Raw genomic sequence first — 16,627 nt, 5'->3', positions numbered from 1 at the left:
GAGTATGATTTCAGGGGCAGAAAATGCTGTCTTTAAAAAATGTCAACATTGCCATTTCAAGATTAAAGAAACCTAGCCCTTCTGTCCTTTGCTTATCCTCATAGACTCAACATAAGGTTGCCAAATTCAGCAAATAATAAAACAGGGTGCCCAGTTACATTTGAATTGCAGATAAACATATAACTGGACATCCTGAGTCGGAGGATAGTTTGTGGCTGCTCTGGCCTCTGCCCAGCAAGGCGTCAGGATGCTACAGTACCTTCTGGGCAACATTCTTCTAAACCTACAAATTTGAATTTAAAGAATAAACTTCATGAACTGGAAGAATTACTTCTTTCTCTCCAACCACATTTGTGCCTTCCACAGCATATTAACCTGAGCATGGAAAATACAGAATAGGGGTCTTGGACCATGTTCTAGTTTGCTAGCACCCAGCAGTGGCACAGACAGGCGGGCAGGCGCAGCTTCATTGTCTGACCTGATTTGCTGTGTTGCCCTTGGTTGTAATCTGTTCTGCTCACATTGGTTAGACTCCATTCTCATCACATACTGGGTAGACTGCAGTGGCATCTCAGCCTTTGACAGTTGGGATTTTTATTATAAGTCATTGAAGTTCAATGGATTTTTGTGGCAGTGAACATCGAAGTAGGCCCGTGAAGGAACTGTTCCTCCGAGAAGCTATGGTGTGGCCAGTCTTAGCTCGTTGTTTGACTTTTGAGAATGGCAGGTTGTGTGAGATGTAGTTATGTAATGGCTGTGGAGCCTGCTTAGCAGCCGCCTGCAGGGGAGTGACCTGGAAGGAGGGCCGTCCCCAGCTCTGGGTTTGGAGGGGTGGGAAGGGCTGCTATTCATTTCTTAATGGTTGGAGGGGCAAGAACTTGGTCACTGAAGGCAGTGCTCTGTTTTTACCATATCCAAAGAAAAGTAGTTTTAGGGCTACAAAGAACTTCCCCGTTTCTGTGGAGAGTGGAGCATCCTTGGGTCCATCCCTACCCATCTCACCCCTGCCCTAGCCAGCCTCACCCCTTCATTCTTTCGCCAGACTCATCATCGGTACCCTCTGTCCGTACTTCCACCATCATTGCTATGTCTTGATTTAGAATTTTGCCCGTAATTCCTGGAAAATCCAGGCTCTGAGAGGGAAGGCGTTCCTGTTTCAGCCTGGGTATGGAAGTTGGATATGAAGTCATCAGCTGAATTTTCTTAAGTTTGGGCATAGGTACCTAGGGCAAAAAGAAAAACCACCTCCTCTGTGGAGCGCTTTTTTAAGGAATTGCCCCAGTGTTTTGGGGACTGGAGAAGTGTCTGGAGGAGGACAAGGCGCCGCAACTCCCTTCTCACTGGGACTGCCCACCGTGGTGGCTGGTTTTAGTCGGTGCCCCCGCCAGCGGGCTTGAGCTCCGCAGAGGTTAAGTAGGCCACGTGGGCGGGGTGCGGGGCTCCTGGTGCCAGGGCGACACCGGGTCGACACGCTCGGTCTTGGAGCTGAAACGAGGCGGGCCTCGGACTGAACTGCGGTGTGGTCCCGGCGGCGCGCACAGTGGGTCTGAGTCGTGGGATGCACCTCCGCGAGTTCGTCTGGGCGGGGTCGCATCCGCATCTTTGGCTTGCGGGACTGCGAGGTCCGGGCTCATTCCCACCAAGCTGCCCAGGGGGCAGAGTCCTTTCCAGGACTCTGGACTCTTATTGTGAAGCGCCGCGGGCTAGCCTTCACCCTTGTTGGGGCAGCTTGGGGGCGGGGCCTGCGCTTGGCCAATTAGGACGCGTCGTTCTGCGCGGTGGGTAGGGCCAGGGAAGTTTGCCGGGGTTGGGGAGAGCAGAGCGGGCTGGGCTGCGGGCGTGGAGGGTGGGCGAATCGGCGGAGGGGTGAGTGCCCTGTCCGCTTCCGAAAGGGGATTTCGGGCCCTTCCTTGCAGGGTGTGAAGCCCTGGCAGCCTGGCCGCACGTGCCCCTCGTGCTAGGTGGTGGGTGCAGGCTCTCTGCTGGGTAGTCGCGCCTTGTGGCACTTGGGCATGAGTGTGAGAACGAATTAGAGGGGGCGTAAGCCAAGTCAGTACCCGAAAATGAGACCTTATGGATAGCACAGGTTTTTGTTGTGTTTTGATGACCATTAAGGCCAGTGTTTGAAAACAAGTAACTTTGGAAACTGGGAGAGGTAGCCAGTGTGTTTATTTGTGGAATCATTAAAAATATTGAAAAATCATTCACCTCTACTCATAATTCAACCCCCTTTCAGAAAATTTCATGACAAAATGCCCGAGTCTTTGTGTTTACTTATTTTTAATCAGCTAGTCATTTTGTCAAGTTTAGTGTAATTCAACAAATGTATTCAGTACATACATACTGTGTGTCCTATTCCACATTGGTGGTTGAGGCTTTTTATTTTAATTTCTCAGCATTTTAACTCCCCTCCCTTCAACCATCAAAAGTGTCTTTATTAAGGAGAGGCAAAGTTTAATTTGAAACTTTTTATACAAGATGAATACTTTGAAGTTTACAATAAGCTTATCTTTTATCTTTTCTTGTTTTGTGTCTTCCCTAATAGATGAGGTTCTAATTGTATTTTTCAGCTACCTCATGGTCAGGGTCTAGGGAACGTTATTTTAATAGTTTCTGCCTCTCGAACCAACCCTGCAGGCTAAACAATTAGTTTACCTTATAATACAATGTTGAATTCACTTGGAGGTCAAATATCGAGACTAACTTTATGTTAAAGCCAACCAGACCCAAGGTCTTCTGTTCCTGCTGTTTTCAGGCATGGTTCTTGGCAGAGGATATCAGTACATGAAGCACGGCCCTTTGCTCTAGCTCATCCTGGACTGCTTCTGAACCTGCCTTGGGGGTTTCCTGGGCCCGTGATGTGCTTGGAGGACACAGGGTCCCAGCCCGGTCCTGTGAGCAGCTTCTTCAGGTGAGGTGTCCAAGCCGACATGGATGGCTCTTGTGGTTTTCCAGGTGCATTTCCTAGAGGTTTAGCTCAGAAAGCACCTGAAGCAGAAAGGCTGTTACATTGAATGTACACCTGTGGCCTCTAGGCTACTGGCATGGGCTGTGTCGGTTCTGTTGTCCATGTGTGAATAACACATGGCTTTTGGGTTTTATGCTTCTACCATATTGACTTACTTAAGAACATTAGCTGTTGGGGAAATTATTCATACACTCTTATAATAGGTAAATTGTCGTCAATGAAAATAATAAGTAACACCTTTTTTTAAACCAGTTTATTTTGTTTTCCTTAGATCAAAGGGAAAAAATTGTCTGCTCAGACAAGATAGGTGATCGAGATAAGTGGCAAGTGATGGCTGGTGAAGTGAGCGAGGGGGAGGTTCTGATGTTTAAGTACATTAAGGACAGAGACTTTGGCTTTTTGGGGGTTTTAAGTTAGTGAATTTTCCATACTCTTGTTGCATTAAAATCTCTTGATACAGAATTCTGCTGGTATATATATGTATGTGTATATACACACTTTATTTATGTGTATATACACTACCTGTCACACTAAGTAATATTTGCAGAGGATTTGCGAGTGAAATGGGATTAGATATAGAACAAAATGGTAAATAATTTTTTGTATTACCTAATTAACTTAAAACAGACTTAGCTTTTTGGGGGGTGGTGGGGGGAGGGTCATGAAAATTAGGCATTGTAGCTGAAGGCTGATAGGAAATGTGAGACAGGTGGTTTGGCTGGTGCCAGTGAGAGGCTCAGGGTGGGTTCTTGGGGATGTTGGTGCACACCATGAGTACTGCGGGAGTGTGTGGGGCTTCTGAGCCCAGTGGAAAGGCTGGGGTGGGGGCTGTGGGTGGGGACATGCTCTGCTCTGCCTGTCACCACACATGGTGGTTCTTAACTTGTTCACAGGTTTCCAGACAGCTCCTGGTTGTGTGGGTTGTATCTGTTGGTGTTTCCCATAATAAAAATCAAAACTGAGGATTTTTGAAAAAAACATTTACTTGTTTATTTAAAAATAATGAAGTAAATATTAGCGTGTTATTTACATGTTAATGTGAATAACATAATTTCTACAAGACTATTTTCCCAAACCAAAAAAAACTTAATGGGGACAGTGATATTCCTTTAGTTGATTCCACATCTCTGTCATGTGTGGCTTAGAGGAGATTGCTGTAGGCACAGATCTCTTGCTGCGTTCAGTCCGTGCAATGTGCTATTTGGCTGAAATAAATGAAAATAAATCTGGCCTTACACTGACATGGATTGGGGAAGGGAGGAATATTTTGACAGTGTTTTCAGATAATTGTGTATATTCTGCTTTGATACTGCACTAATATGCAGGCACTGTGGAATCTGAAACCTTGTTAGTGAATTTTCCATACTCTTGTTGCATTAAAATCTCTTGATACAGAATTCTGCTGGTATATATATGTATGTGTATATACACACTTTATTTTTATTTTATTTTTTGGAGTTTTAATTTACAAAAGAGTACAAAAAGTCATCTTGCATTTTGAGCATATATTTTAATCATGCATGATATTGAATATTTTACACTGGTCATTTTGAAAACATTGGTTCACTATAGTAATGGTGATCTTCTAAATTTATTCTGTCATCCAGTATCAAAAAAGTATATTCATTAATAACACCTCCCTTGTTATCAGAGAAGTCATTAAATATTGGGACCCATCAAGCTCATAAAGGCAGATACAAATTTACCAAAATATTCTAATTTTTTTGAAAGCTAGAATTTTTTTTTAACATTGGCAGCAAATACCATTCGTTGTTGCTCATTTTGTTTATTTTTGAGAAAATTTCTGTCAAACATCCGAGTTGTAGTAACCTCAGATTTTTTTTTTTTTTTTTACATGGCCAGGCACGGGGAACTGAACCCAGGTCTCTCGCATGGCAGATGAGAACTCTGCCAGTGAGCCACAGCGGCCCACCCTAACCTCAGATTTTTGCCAGTTGTTTTTTTAGGTGAGAATAAAGTCTGGTGATGAGAGTGTCCAATTCAGCTCACAAATTGAAACCCTTGCCCAGTGCTTCTCCTTGAGAGCATCACACTTCAGAATGGCTGCATGTGTCATTCCCATTTTGTCATGTGGAATGTTAAAAAGATTTGTCCTCAGAGGTTTTGATACTCAGTGAAGTCACCCTTCTACTGCTGTTTCTCAGGTGGCCTCTGTTCTCCCTGGTTTGTGCTGTGTGGGCTGTGCTGTCCCATGCCTTGGTTTCAGCTGAGGTGCCAGCATCATTCATTGTTTTTGCATACTCCGTGCCATTTGTCAGTTTCATGGTAAAGGCAGGCAGTGCCCTCAGTCAGTGCCAGTTGTCTGCCATGGCAAAGGCAGGTGGTGCTCTCAGTGCCAGTTGTCAGTGCCATGGCAAAGGCAAGCAGTGCCTTCAGTTAGTACCAATTGCTAGTGCCATGACGAAGGCAAGTGGTGTCTTCAGTTATGAAAACAGCTCTGGTCTCTTGGACCCCTGGACGATCTCAGGACCCCAGAGAATGGATGTTCTTGGATGGGTTTGAAGGGTGAGCACGTGATGGTCAGTGGGCTAAGAGTTCAGCTCTGCCTAGTTCCTGATGGACCCTGAGGTGTTGGGATGCCGTGACCAGAACCTCCCAGGCCCTTCCTGCCTGGTGTGACTGTGGTGCTTGAGGAAGACCACGTTGGGAATGCAGGGAAGATGTGAACCCACTCACTGCAGAGCAGCCAGGTAACTTGGAGGAATGAGGCAGGTGGGTGGGTAGGAGGAGTAGGTTCATGTGTCTGAATTTGGCAAATGCTGGCAGTTTGAGAATGTGGAGGCTGGCCTTGTGTGGGCTTTGGCATCATGGCCAGCCAGAAGTGCTACCATGACTTTTCATTTTTCCAGAGATCCTATAAACCCAGGCATTTCACAGATCGTCTCACATTTTAGATGTTGACAGTTATTTAAAGAGGGTCAGTATCTGGTTGTATGTGGTCATACTTTATGGTTATGGTTCATGTGTGATTTCCCACCTCTCAGAGTGCCCCACCTTTGGTCTCTGCCTCTTGCTACTCTTTTGTACACCCATTGCTGAACTTTGTTGGCAAAGCCTGGCCTTGGAGCCTTCTGTTCTGGTCACCCCTGCCCCTGTTTGTGTCCTGGTAGTCTAGTTCTTTGGCTCCTTTGGGGAGATGCATTTGTGTAGCTGGAGCCAGGTCCTGGAGCCACACTGCCTGAATCTCAGCAGGTGAACCGTCCTTCCCGTGTATGCAGACTTTGGCTCTCATAGCCTGTGGGATGGCTGGGCTTTCTCCTTGGCCATGTGTACAGGAGCTCCGGAGAACAAGATATCTCCTGTTTATGGCTACCCCATGCAGCACAGGGCCGGGCCATCTAAAGTCCTGTTCTGACCCCAGGCCGCATCTCACCTAGAGCCGCAGTGCAGTGGGTGGGGTGAGGGCACCCAGCATTGGTAGATTTATGTCATCTCCCAGATGTCCCAGTAATTTCCTTTACAGCAATTTTTTTCCAATTCATGGTGATGTGTGGTGAGTAGTTGCAAAATGTCTTATTCTTTTATCATCTGAGAACAATCCCTTAGCCTTTGCCTTTTATGACAATGGTGTTTTGGAACGTGCAGACCAGTGGTTTTGTAGCATGCTTAGTATTTCCTCCTGGTCAGGCTCGGGCATCTTGAGTGATCTTGTGTGGATGGCATGCCCCAGCAGGCATGTCACCCCACTCATGATTACTCTGACCTTGATCATATGGTCAAGGTGAGGTCCCCCAGTTTTCTCCACTGCATTATTGTAGTTTTTCCCTTTGTCATTAATAAATAATTTGTGGCAAGATACTTTGAGAATATGTAAATATACTGTTTCCTACTGTATTAGTCAGGGTTCTCCAGGGAAACAGAACTGACAGGATATATATAAATATTATGAGGTTTATTACAGTAATTGGCTCACTTGGCAATGGGGATTGGCAAGTCCAGATTCTGTAGGGTAGGCTACAAGCTGGGAGCTCCTGTGAATTCCCCAGGAGAAGCTGGCTGGCTAGAATAGAGGTAGAAATTTTTCTGTGTGACTGCTGAAATCCCTGGCTTTCCCTTTAGAGCCTCTACCTGATTGGATGAGACAGTTAGCTGCTGTCCTCACAAGCAGTCGTCAGGCCAGAGCGTGCTTGACCAGCTGGACACCATAGCCTGGTCAAGTGGACGTGTGAACTTAACTGTCACATGCAGCCGATGTTTACCCTAGTGGTTTTAGAGTCTGTTGTTGACTAGTGCCCACATCCTTTATTACAATAGTAGTTGTAGAATGGCACTTTCAGCCCCCACTACCCTCTGCATTTATGAACTTGACTTTCTGCCAGAAAGAAGCTTTCCCTTCTCCACTTATACGGCCTTCATTTAATATTGGTAGAGACTCCCGTCATCATTATTTCATTCAGTGGTTATCTCTCTTGGCATCATTCATTTTAGGACACCGTGTCCCAGGTTTGGCTGGGCCTCCAGGCTGACTCCTGTCCACATCATCCCTCTAGTGCTCTCTGACTCAAGTCCAGAAAGGGCCTCTGAACTCATCTTGTCCTTTCCTTGCCCCAGCCCTAGAATCCCTTGTTTCCTTCAGAATCCATCTTCATTGTTGAGGGAGGTGGTGTTCAGGAATGAGGCTCAGATGCTGGGGGCTTGTTGCCACACAAGGTGCTGTTGCTTCCAGGCCTTTGGGGTGGTCAGAGTATGCCCTGTGCCTCTCTTCCCTTTCTTCATACTGAAGTACGTGCACGTGTGTGCTCCTTGAGGCTCTTATTGGAAAGGACGGCTCAGAATCCCCAGCACAGAGGCCGCCCTGTGTTGTCAGGTTGCCCACCGCCTCTGTCCAGAACTGGAGAGCACCCCTAGAGAGCCACCAGCTCCCAGTAACCCGTCAGTTTTCATCACTGGTTTTGGGCTTTGTGGTTTTCCCGGCTTGGCATGCCATCTGTGGCAGGAGTTGGCTGGCCTCTTTTCCCTCTCACTAGCTGTAGTAGTTTGGAGGTTATATGAAAAAAGGCCATGTTCTTTTAATCCATTCCTGTGGATGCAGTCCTTTTGTAGGTGGGACCTTTTGGTTAGGATATTTCAACTGAGATGTGACCCACCCCATTCAAGGTGGGTCTTACTCTCCCTTACCTGGAGTCCTTTATAAGAGAATAAAACATTTACAGAAGCTAAGAATTGAAATTAAGCGACGTTCACAGAGAAGAGCACCAGACTAATACCCCAGAAGCTCAGGGAGGAGGCCACTGAAGCCAGAAGCTGGAAGCAACAAAACGCAGGGTGGAAGGACAAGCAGACACCAGCCATGTGCCTTCCCTGTGACAGAGCTGTCCTGGATTCTGGCAGCCTGTCATCAAAGTCCAGGTATCATCCTATTGATGCCTTGAATTGGATATTTTCATGGCTTAAGAACTATAAATTGCAGGTTAATAGAGCCCCACTGTTAAAAACCATCCCATTTCTGATATATGCATTTTGTTAGCTTTAGCAAATCAAAACAGTAGCTAACTAAGTGTAGCTGCACACGTTTTATTTCCAATTTTGTGAGGTCCTTGGGTCTTCTTGCTCTGGCCCTATGGCTGAGCCTATGCACCAGGCCCTCCACCCTGGGCTTGGTCTCCTGGGTTCTTGGACTTCTCGTGATTTCCATGGCAGCACCCCACTCTGCCCTGACTTTCCTCACAGCAGCCCTAGCCTTTCCATAGCTTGGCCTTTAATTTGTTTATTCATTCAGCAAATGTTGATTGCGTATAATGGATGTCCTAAAGCATCCCTTCAAAGAGTTTATGCAGTGGAGGCCAGCACCTAACAGGCTCTCAGTCCTAAAAGGCCTCATTTATCTTCCATCATTATTTATTTGGATTCTTCTGCATGCCTCATGCTGTTGTCATGTTGTGTTGCACCAAGGAGTAGGACAGGTCCCATGGAACTCAAAAGCTTGCATGCTAATGGAAGAGTTGGTGGGGCTCGCACCTGACATGGCGACTCTCAGTGGAGAGCCGAGGTAGGGGAGCCGTGGCATGTCTGGGATGTTTCTGGTTTGAGTGCTTGTAGGGTATTTGGAAGGACAGGTGTCTGGAAGGATTGCGTAGAAGCAATCGGAAACTGTTAGGAGGACTGCTGAAGGGGGAACTTTTGGGTTTTCCAGTCTTTGCCTCAAGTTTTCCATGCACCTGGGAGCTGGTCCAGACTGCAGGGATGAGGAGGTCAGAGTGGAGAGACTCTTCCTTAACTTCAGAAAGGAGCGAGCTCCTGGCTGTTAGGTGGGGAGTGGGCTGAGGGGATAGTAAGAAAACCCTTCCCCCCAATCCACCCATGGAAGGGTCAGGGGTCATGCATTTTGGCAATCTGAAGGAAGAGCCAAGATGGAGGGAATGGAAAATACAAGAAAATGGAGTAGTTGCTTCCAGAGCTATGACAGGCCTGGGTAGGGGCCAGAGAGTCCAAAACCTAGTAGCTTTGGGGCTTCTTCTGCTGAGCGAAAACTGGAGGGATGCAGGATATTTGGGGCTGTAGGATTTAGGGCTTTGACTCTTGTTTTGTATTTAATATAAGAATCTGAAAGTCTCCCTACCCTGTTTGCCTTTGTGTTAGGTTCTGCCCCTTCTGGCCCTCCCTGAGGCCTCCCTGTCTCATTGAGGCCTCCTGTGGCCTTTTTTTAAGTCCCTTTTGGTCAAGATGACCTTGCATGGGTCAGAGTTCCAGCACTGGGAGGCCCAGGGTGAATCAGGCTGTCCAGTTGTGTCAGCCACTCAACTGTCCTCTGCCAGGCCCTGGTCATCTTTACTAGCCTTATCCATGAAGATGGTGTCTCACTGTTGTATGTATTGTGGATATTTCCCCCAATTTATTACTTGATGTTCTTCCACTTTTTTCTTTCTTTTTTTGATGTTTATGGTTGTCAATCTATCAGTCACTGGTGGTGCTTATAGGGTCTTCTCTTCCACAAAATTACATAAATATTCATCTCTATTTGCTTTTATTTTGTACCTTGAAATGCATAATCTTTGTGGAATTTATTTTGGTGTGTGCTATGATTTTTAACTCTCTTCCTAAATTGCTAACCAGTTATCCAGCCTAATGAGCAAACTTTTTTTTTTTTTTTTTTAATACATGGGCAGGCACCGGGAATTGAACCAGGGTCCTCTGGCATGACAGGCAAGCATTCTTGCCTGCTGAGCCACCGTGGCCCGCCCTGATCACACATTTTGATTGATTTCAAATGACTCTCATTTTATTTTTTTCAGTTTTCTTTTTTCTTTTTTTTAACTTTTTTTATTGTATAATATAACGTATATACAAAGCAAAGAAATAGAAAAGCAATAGTTTTCAAAGCACTCTTCAAAAAGTGGTTGCAGGACAGATCCCAGAGTTTGTCACGGGTTACTATAAGATCCTCTCATTTTTTTCCTTTTAGCTGTTCTAGAATATAGGAGGCTCGAGGACTTAAATAGTTTTTTTTATCATCATAATCAACTTTTTTTCCTTTTTTTTTTGTGAGAAATAACACATACAAAAAAGCTATAAATTTCAAAGCACAGCACCACAATTAGTTGTTGAACGTATTTTAGACTTTGACATGAGGTACATCAATTTTCTTTTTAAATGCTAGGTAAAACATTTCCTAAAGTTGAAGTAACGAGTTCAAAGATTCTTGGTTACTTTATATTTTTTAATGCTTTACATTTGATGCATCTATTAAAGATCAATTTTAAAAATAGCTTTCCAGTATTATATATTTTTTTCAATTTACTAAATTTTTTTAAACATTTGTTCCCACTATTATTTATTTATTTTTAATCCATATGTTTTACTTGTCTGTCGATAAGGTAGATAAAAGGAGCATCAGACACAAGGTTTTCACAATCACACAGTCACATTGTGAAAGCTCTATCATTATATAATCATCTTCAAGGAACATGGCTACTGAAACACAGCTCTACATTTTCAGGCAGTTCCCTCCAGCCTCTCCATTACACCTTAACAAAACAGGTGATATCTATTTAGTGCATAAGAATAACCTCCAGGATAACCTGTTGACTCTGTTCGGAATCTCTCAGCCATTGACACTTTATTTTGTCACATTTTACTCTTCCCTCTTTTGGTCAAGAAAATTTTCTCAGTCCCTTGATGAGTTCCAGTTCATTCTAGGATTTCTGTCCCACATTGCCTGGGAATCATGACCCACGTAGAGAGGAGGGAGGGCAGTGAGTTTGCTTGTTGTGTTGGCTGAGAGAGAGGGACTCTTATTTTGTATGTTTCTGTGGCACTTTGTGGTCTGATTCTGAGCTTGGCATCTGTGTTTGGAGTGAAGAGCCTCCTTTGGTGCTCTGCGTATGCACACACGCACACACACAGACACACACACACCCATCCGTGCAGGGATGGAGGTGTAGAAGACTTGGGGACAAGAGTGTGTACCCACAGGAGAGTGGAGCTGGTGGGGCAGGGAAGTGGGGAAGGTGGCACAGTGGGCACGACTGGCGTATGGAACCCAGACCTGTAGTGGTTGTGACCACAAGTGGTCATGTGGGGACATGTCACAATCATATCCATGTGGGGACATGACCATCACAGACAGAAAGAGGGACCCCTGCCCAAGTGAGAGGGGCTGAGGATGTAGTCCATTTGTGTCCTCCCATTCCATCTTAACATATAGGGAGGATCTCAGAGAGCTGCTTATTGTTTAGATTTTATCCATTTCCATACTAGAAATTAAATTTAAAAAATTTCTTCGTTAGTAGTTTATTTTAAATTAACATTATTAAATCTAAATATAAATATGTTTTCCAGAATCAACAAAAAATACCCAGTGAGGTCTTATACTTACTGATTTCAAATTGTACTACAAAGCTACAATAATCAAAACACCATGGTACTGGCATAAAGATAGAAAAATAGACTAGTTGAACACAATGGAAAGTCCAGAAATAGACCCATACAGCTGTGGCCAGTTGATTGTCACAAGGGCGCTAACTTAATGAAATGGGGAGAGATGAGTCTTCAACAAATGGAATTGGGGAAATTGATTATCTACATGCCAAAGAATGAAGTGAGATCTCTGTCTCATGTCATTTACAAAAATCAAAAGAAATGGATCAGTGACTCAAATGTAAGAGCTAATGCTGTAAAACTCTTAGAAGATAACATAGGAGCAAATCTTCATAACTTGAGGTTTGACACTGGAGTCTTAGATATAACACCAAAAGCATGAACAATAAAAGAAACAATAGATAAATTTGACTTCATCAAAATTAAAAGCTTTTGTGCATCAAATAGAATTATCAAGAAAGTGAAAAGACAAACTAAAGAAAGGAAAAAAATAGTTGCAAACCTTATGTATTAAGGACTTAATATCCAGAATATATAAAGAACTTTTATAACACAACAACAAAAAGACAACCCAATTAAAAAATGAACAGAGGACTTGAATAGACATTTCTACAGAGAAACTATACAAATGGCCAGTGAGCACATGAAAAGATGCTGAACACATTTAGCCAATAGGGACTTGTAAATCAAAACCATACACAATGAGATAACATTTCACACCCACTAGAATCACTACTATTAAAAGCACAGAAAGGGTGAGGATGCAGAGAAATTGGTGGTCCTATTGCATCGTTGGTGGAAATGTGAAATGGTGTGGTGACTGCAGAAAAAAATATGGCAGTTCCTTAGAAAGTTAAATATAGAATCACCATATAAACTGGCAATTCCACTTGTCTACCCAGAGAGAGTGAAAACAGGGTCTCAAGCCGATACTTGTACACCAGTGTTTACAACAGCATTATTCACAGTAGCCAAAAGGTGGAAAGAACCCAAGTATTCATTAGCAAATAAATGGATAAACAAAATGTGTTTCATACATGCTGTGGAAGATTATTCAGCCATACGAAGGAATGAAGTTTTTAGACATGCTGAAATCTGGATGAACGTCGGAACCATTATGCTCAGTGAATTAAGCAAGGCACAAAAGGACAAATGTATAGTATAATTTATAAGATATGACAAGAAATAGCAGATTCAGTGAAAGAAAAAAGATAGAGGTTACTAGGGGATGAGGGTAAGGGGGAATGGCTGTTTGAAAAATAAAAAATAAAAAAATGAGTAACATACATGATAAATGACCAAGGATAGAAAATTAAGGGAGCTGTAAGGGGAAAAATTTTATTAAAATATTGTAACTCTGGTTAAAAAAAGAATTTATGTATCTATTGGAACCTAAAATTTAGAAGAACAATACAAGGTTCTGCTTACTGGAATGACATTGGGTACTCCAGGTTTTTTAAAAAATCAGAATTTAGTGAGAAAAACGGCACTGTCTTATGTTTTTGCAAATCTCTTTCTTGTCTGGCTTTGTAGAAGATAGCTGGACTCTTTGTTGAATTTGGCCCAGTATGTTGCTTTCTTGAAGGCTGAGAAGAAAATGGAGCCTCATGCAGATGTGTAATTGGAAAGGGAGGGCCTGGAGTCCTCCTGATAGGGTCCTGGATTCTAAGGGTCCTAAGCCTCCACTTTGAGACCACTAATGCAGCCCCCATGGAGCTCCCAGGAAGAGAAGGATGTGAGGTTGAAAACTGGCAGGAGGGACCTGGGAAGTGCTGACCCCTTTCTTGGCCTGGTTGTACTGATGTGAATAGTCCCCAGCTGCATTTGGGAAGACTGCTGGTATTTCCACATGGGACCAGAACCTGGCAGGAGCATTCCATAAGTGCTGGCGACACTGCGGCCTTTGTGTGTGGCAGGATCACTGCCCTGGAAAAGAGAGGAGGGAGGAGTTGTGGGAGTGGAAGGCTGTGGCTGCTATTGAGGCTACCATGCAGGTGGTTGGTAGTGGAAGGAGACTGGGTTGGGCAGCAGGCACACCCCACCCCAAGGCTTCACTCTCCATTAAATGCAAATACCTGTGAGGCCAAGGTCAAGTAGGAATGTTCTTGAGAAAATTTTGTGGTGTCCTTTGGAGAAAACATTCTAGAAGTTACAGGAAGAGTGGTGGCAGTTGTCCTTAGAGTCTGGGAGTGTCCCACACAGCCCCCACAGTGGGCAGGGTGCTCATGACTCCTCTTCATGTGCAGAGCCAGAGTAGGTCGGTGAGAGCTCACTTCTCACCATAGGAGGAGACATGAGCGTCTGCTTACTGCTAATGAGGAAGCATCTCTGAAAAGGCAGGTGAAGTGAAAGTTTCCTCGGGCTCTTTCATTAATGCCAGCCCCTCCCCTAGACGTGAGTCTGTTGCCAGCTGGCTTCAGCAAGTCCATAACTCTCCCAACAGTCTATGGTGAATTTTGTGTTGGTGATTTCTTTTTAATTCTAGATATGATGCAGTTTGAAAAAGTAGGGTTTGGCATGTTTGCTTAGCCAACGTACTTATTAATCCAGGTTGATGGTTATTTTTGTTTCTTTCTGGCAGGCAGTTCCAACTAAGGGAGAGACGAAGAAGGATTGCTGTATGAAAACTGAACTGCTGACGGAAGGTAAGGGCATTGTTAGCCACCAACAAGAGAAGGGGTTTTCACTGGAGAGCAACAGAGCATCTACCTCTTTCATGATTTTTCTTCTCTTTCAGGCATCTGAATTTCTTTGTTTTTACCTATGTTTTCTTATAATTTCTAATGTCTCCCGTTCCCAAACATACACCCAGACACACACAAAAGGCCTGCTGGGAAAGGGAAACAAGACTCACAAAACTGCAAAGCAGAAACCCTGAAGATCTCGTCCTAATGTATGCCCAACAAATTAAAAGTGAGTGGTCACATGAGTCGCACAAGTGTTTATAGCTGCCCTATCTAAAACTCGACTCACGCCAGGGTGTGCTTACAGGGAATGATTGCACTCAGCCTGGGGGCCCACAGTGTGCTTTATGAGCAGCTCAGGTGCATTTTGGAATTTGCATTTTGTATCCAAGGCTATCAATGCATGATTTGTTCATATGATATTTTGGAATCAAAATGGAAACATAGCAGTGGTTGTTTCTGGGGTGGAGTTATCTATAGAGGGGCAGCATGGGGACATGTGGGTGATGGGCTGTTCTTTGAGTAGCTGTGGTGGGTTGACAGGCCCACCATATTGCTAGGAGGCAGACTCCAACTGTGATGATGTCACTGTCTGCACATGAAATTCAAAACCCACGGAAGGGGCTGTGAAAGACAGAGCCCTGAATGGACACTGTGAGGCTGGGCCACCTGGGTGCTGTGCTCCTAGAAGTCCATCACTGTAGTAACTCGTTATATCCTATGGTTGCCCCAAAGGGCGTATGTGGCAGCCATAAGAGGAGATGGCCCCGAGCACAGTCATGGCCATGCTGTTTGCCCTCATTTTCACTACTGCTCACGCATCTTCTCTGAGCACTCTAAATGTTCTAGCGTGTTCTGGGAGACAGTTCTCATTTTGCAGATGAAGACACCTAGACAGAGAGGTGGGTTAACTTGGTTAGGGTTTCTGTCAATGGTCAGGTTCATGTGTCAACATGGCCAGGTGGTGGTGCCTGGTTGTCTGGTTGGGCAAGTGCTGGCCTGTCTGTTATGAGGACATTTCGTGGACTTAAATCATGATTACATTGACTGCATCCACAGCTGATTGCATTTATAATCAGTTAAGGGCAGTGTCTCCTGCAATGAGTGATGCTTAATTTAATCACCAGAAGGCTTTTAAGGAGGATTCAGAAGAGACAGTTTCTCTTCCTGCTTCAGCCAGTGAGCCTCTCCTGTGGAATTTGTCCAGATCCTTCATTGGAGTCATCAGCTTCATAGCCTGTCCTGTGGATTTTGGACTCTTCCATTTCTACGGTTGTCCAGCCAGCCTCTCCTGAGAGTTCGTTGAGGAACTTTATCGGAGATACCAGCTTGCGGCCTGACCTGCAGACTTTGAACTCTATGGTCCCACATTTACTCTTATAATTTTAAATCTACAGATATCTCCTGCTGATTCTTTTTCTCTCGAGAACCCTAGCTAATACAGCTTGGTACCAGGAGTGGTTCTTAAGAAACAGAGTCTTAAAAATGTGTTTTTACAATTGGTTTTCTTCTCTGAGTGGACACAGAGGCAGAGGATTCTGTTTCCCGCAATCAGAATGACTGCCAATCCATGTGAGTTGACAAAAGAAATGGTCAAAATATCACCATTGGATTCTTCTAATGCTTTGCTTGTGCAAAGCCAGGCTCTGGGGGATAATGTTTTTGACACCTTTATGGAGTTTTGTGGAAATAGGAGGTGTAGAGATGTTGGCTGGTTGTTGTTAGATACTCTGTATACATTAATGAGGAAAAGGGATGGGCTGAAGGCTTCAAATGAGAAATTTATGTGCCATATGACAGATGCAAATGTTTCTATGAGTGCCCTGAAGGAAAATCTTATTTCCTGTAGCCACAGAATTGAGATCTCTGAAAATCAGACTCAGAATCTTATTAGAGTAGTAACTTTACAATGTAAACTGAAATCTCAATCTTGCATGGTGTCTGCTGCTAAAGTGAGGGCAGTGATTGGAAAGGAATGGGACCCTGAAACATGGGATGGCGACATCTAGGTTGATAATGATCTGGTGCAAAGGTGGAAACCCGAGGTCATGCTGAGCCTTTTCTAGATGACCCTGTAATAGTCTGCCCTGAGGATATAGCTGCCCCACTTCCAGCCTGCCCTGAGGAGTTGGCCTCC

At 44.3% G+C, this 16,627-nt stretch overlaps 1 protein-coding gene across 8 annotated transcripts in view; it reads left to right on the top strand.

Annotated features, from left to right (window-relative positions):
• EHMT1 (euchromatic histone lysine methyltransferase 1) overlaps positions 1–16,627 on the top strand; it is a 342,941-nt gene that overhangs the window by 117,457 nt on the left and 208,857 nt on the right. For 7 of the 8 annotated variants that reach the window (XM_077148874.1, XM_077148878.1, XM_077148873.1 and 4 more), the window contains exon 2: positions 14,388–14,451. In XM_077148874.1, coding sequence (XP_077004989.1) covers positions 14,388–14,451 — 64 coding nt within the window. Of the gene's footprint in view, positions 1–2,755; positions 2,912–14,387; positions 14,452–16,627 lie in introns of all 8 variants that reach the window. The other variant, XM_077148875.1, reaches the window with a different exon arrangement.

The sequence above is a fragment of the Tamandua tetradactyla genome, chromosome 2 (genome assembly GCF_023851605.1).
Source record: "Tamandua tetradactyla isolate mTamTet1 chromosome 2, mTamTet1.pri, whole genome shotgun sequence".
In the NCBI taxonomy this organism is placed as follows: Eukaryota; Metazoa; Chordata; class Mammalia; order Pilosa; family Myrmecophagidae; genus Tamandua; species Tamandua tetradactyla.
This window is presented reverse-complemented; position numbering and strand designations above follow the sequence as displayed.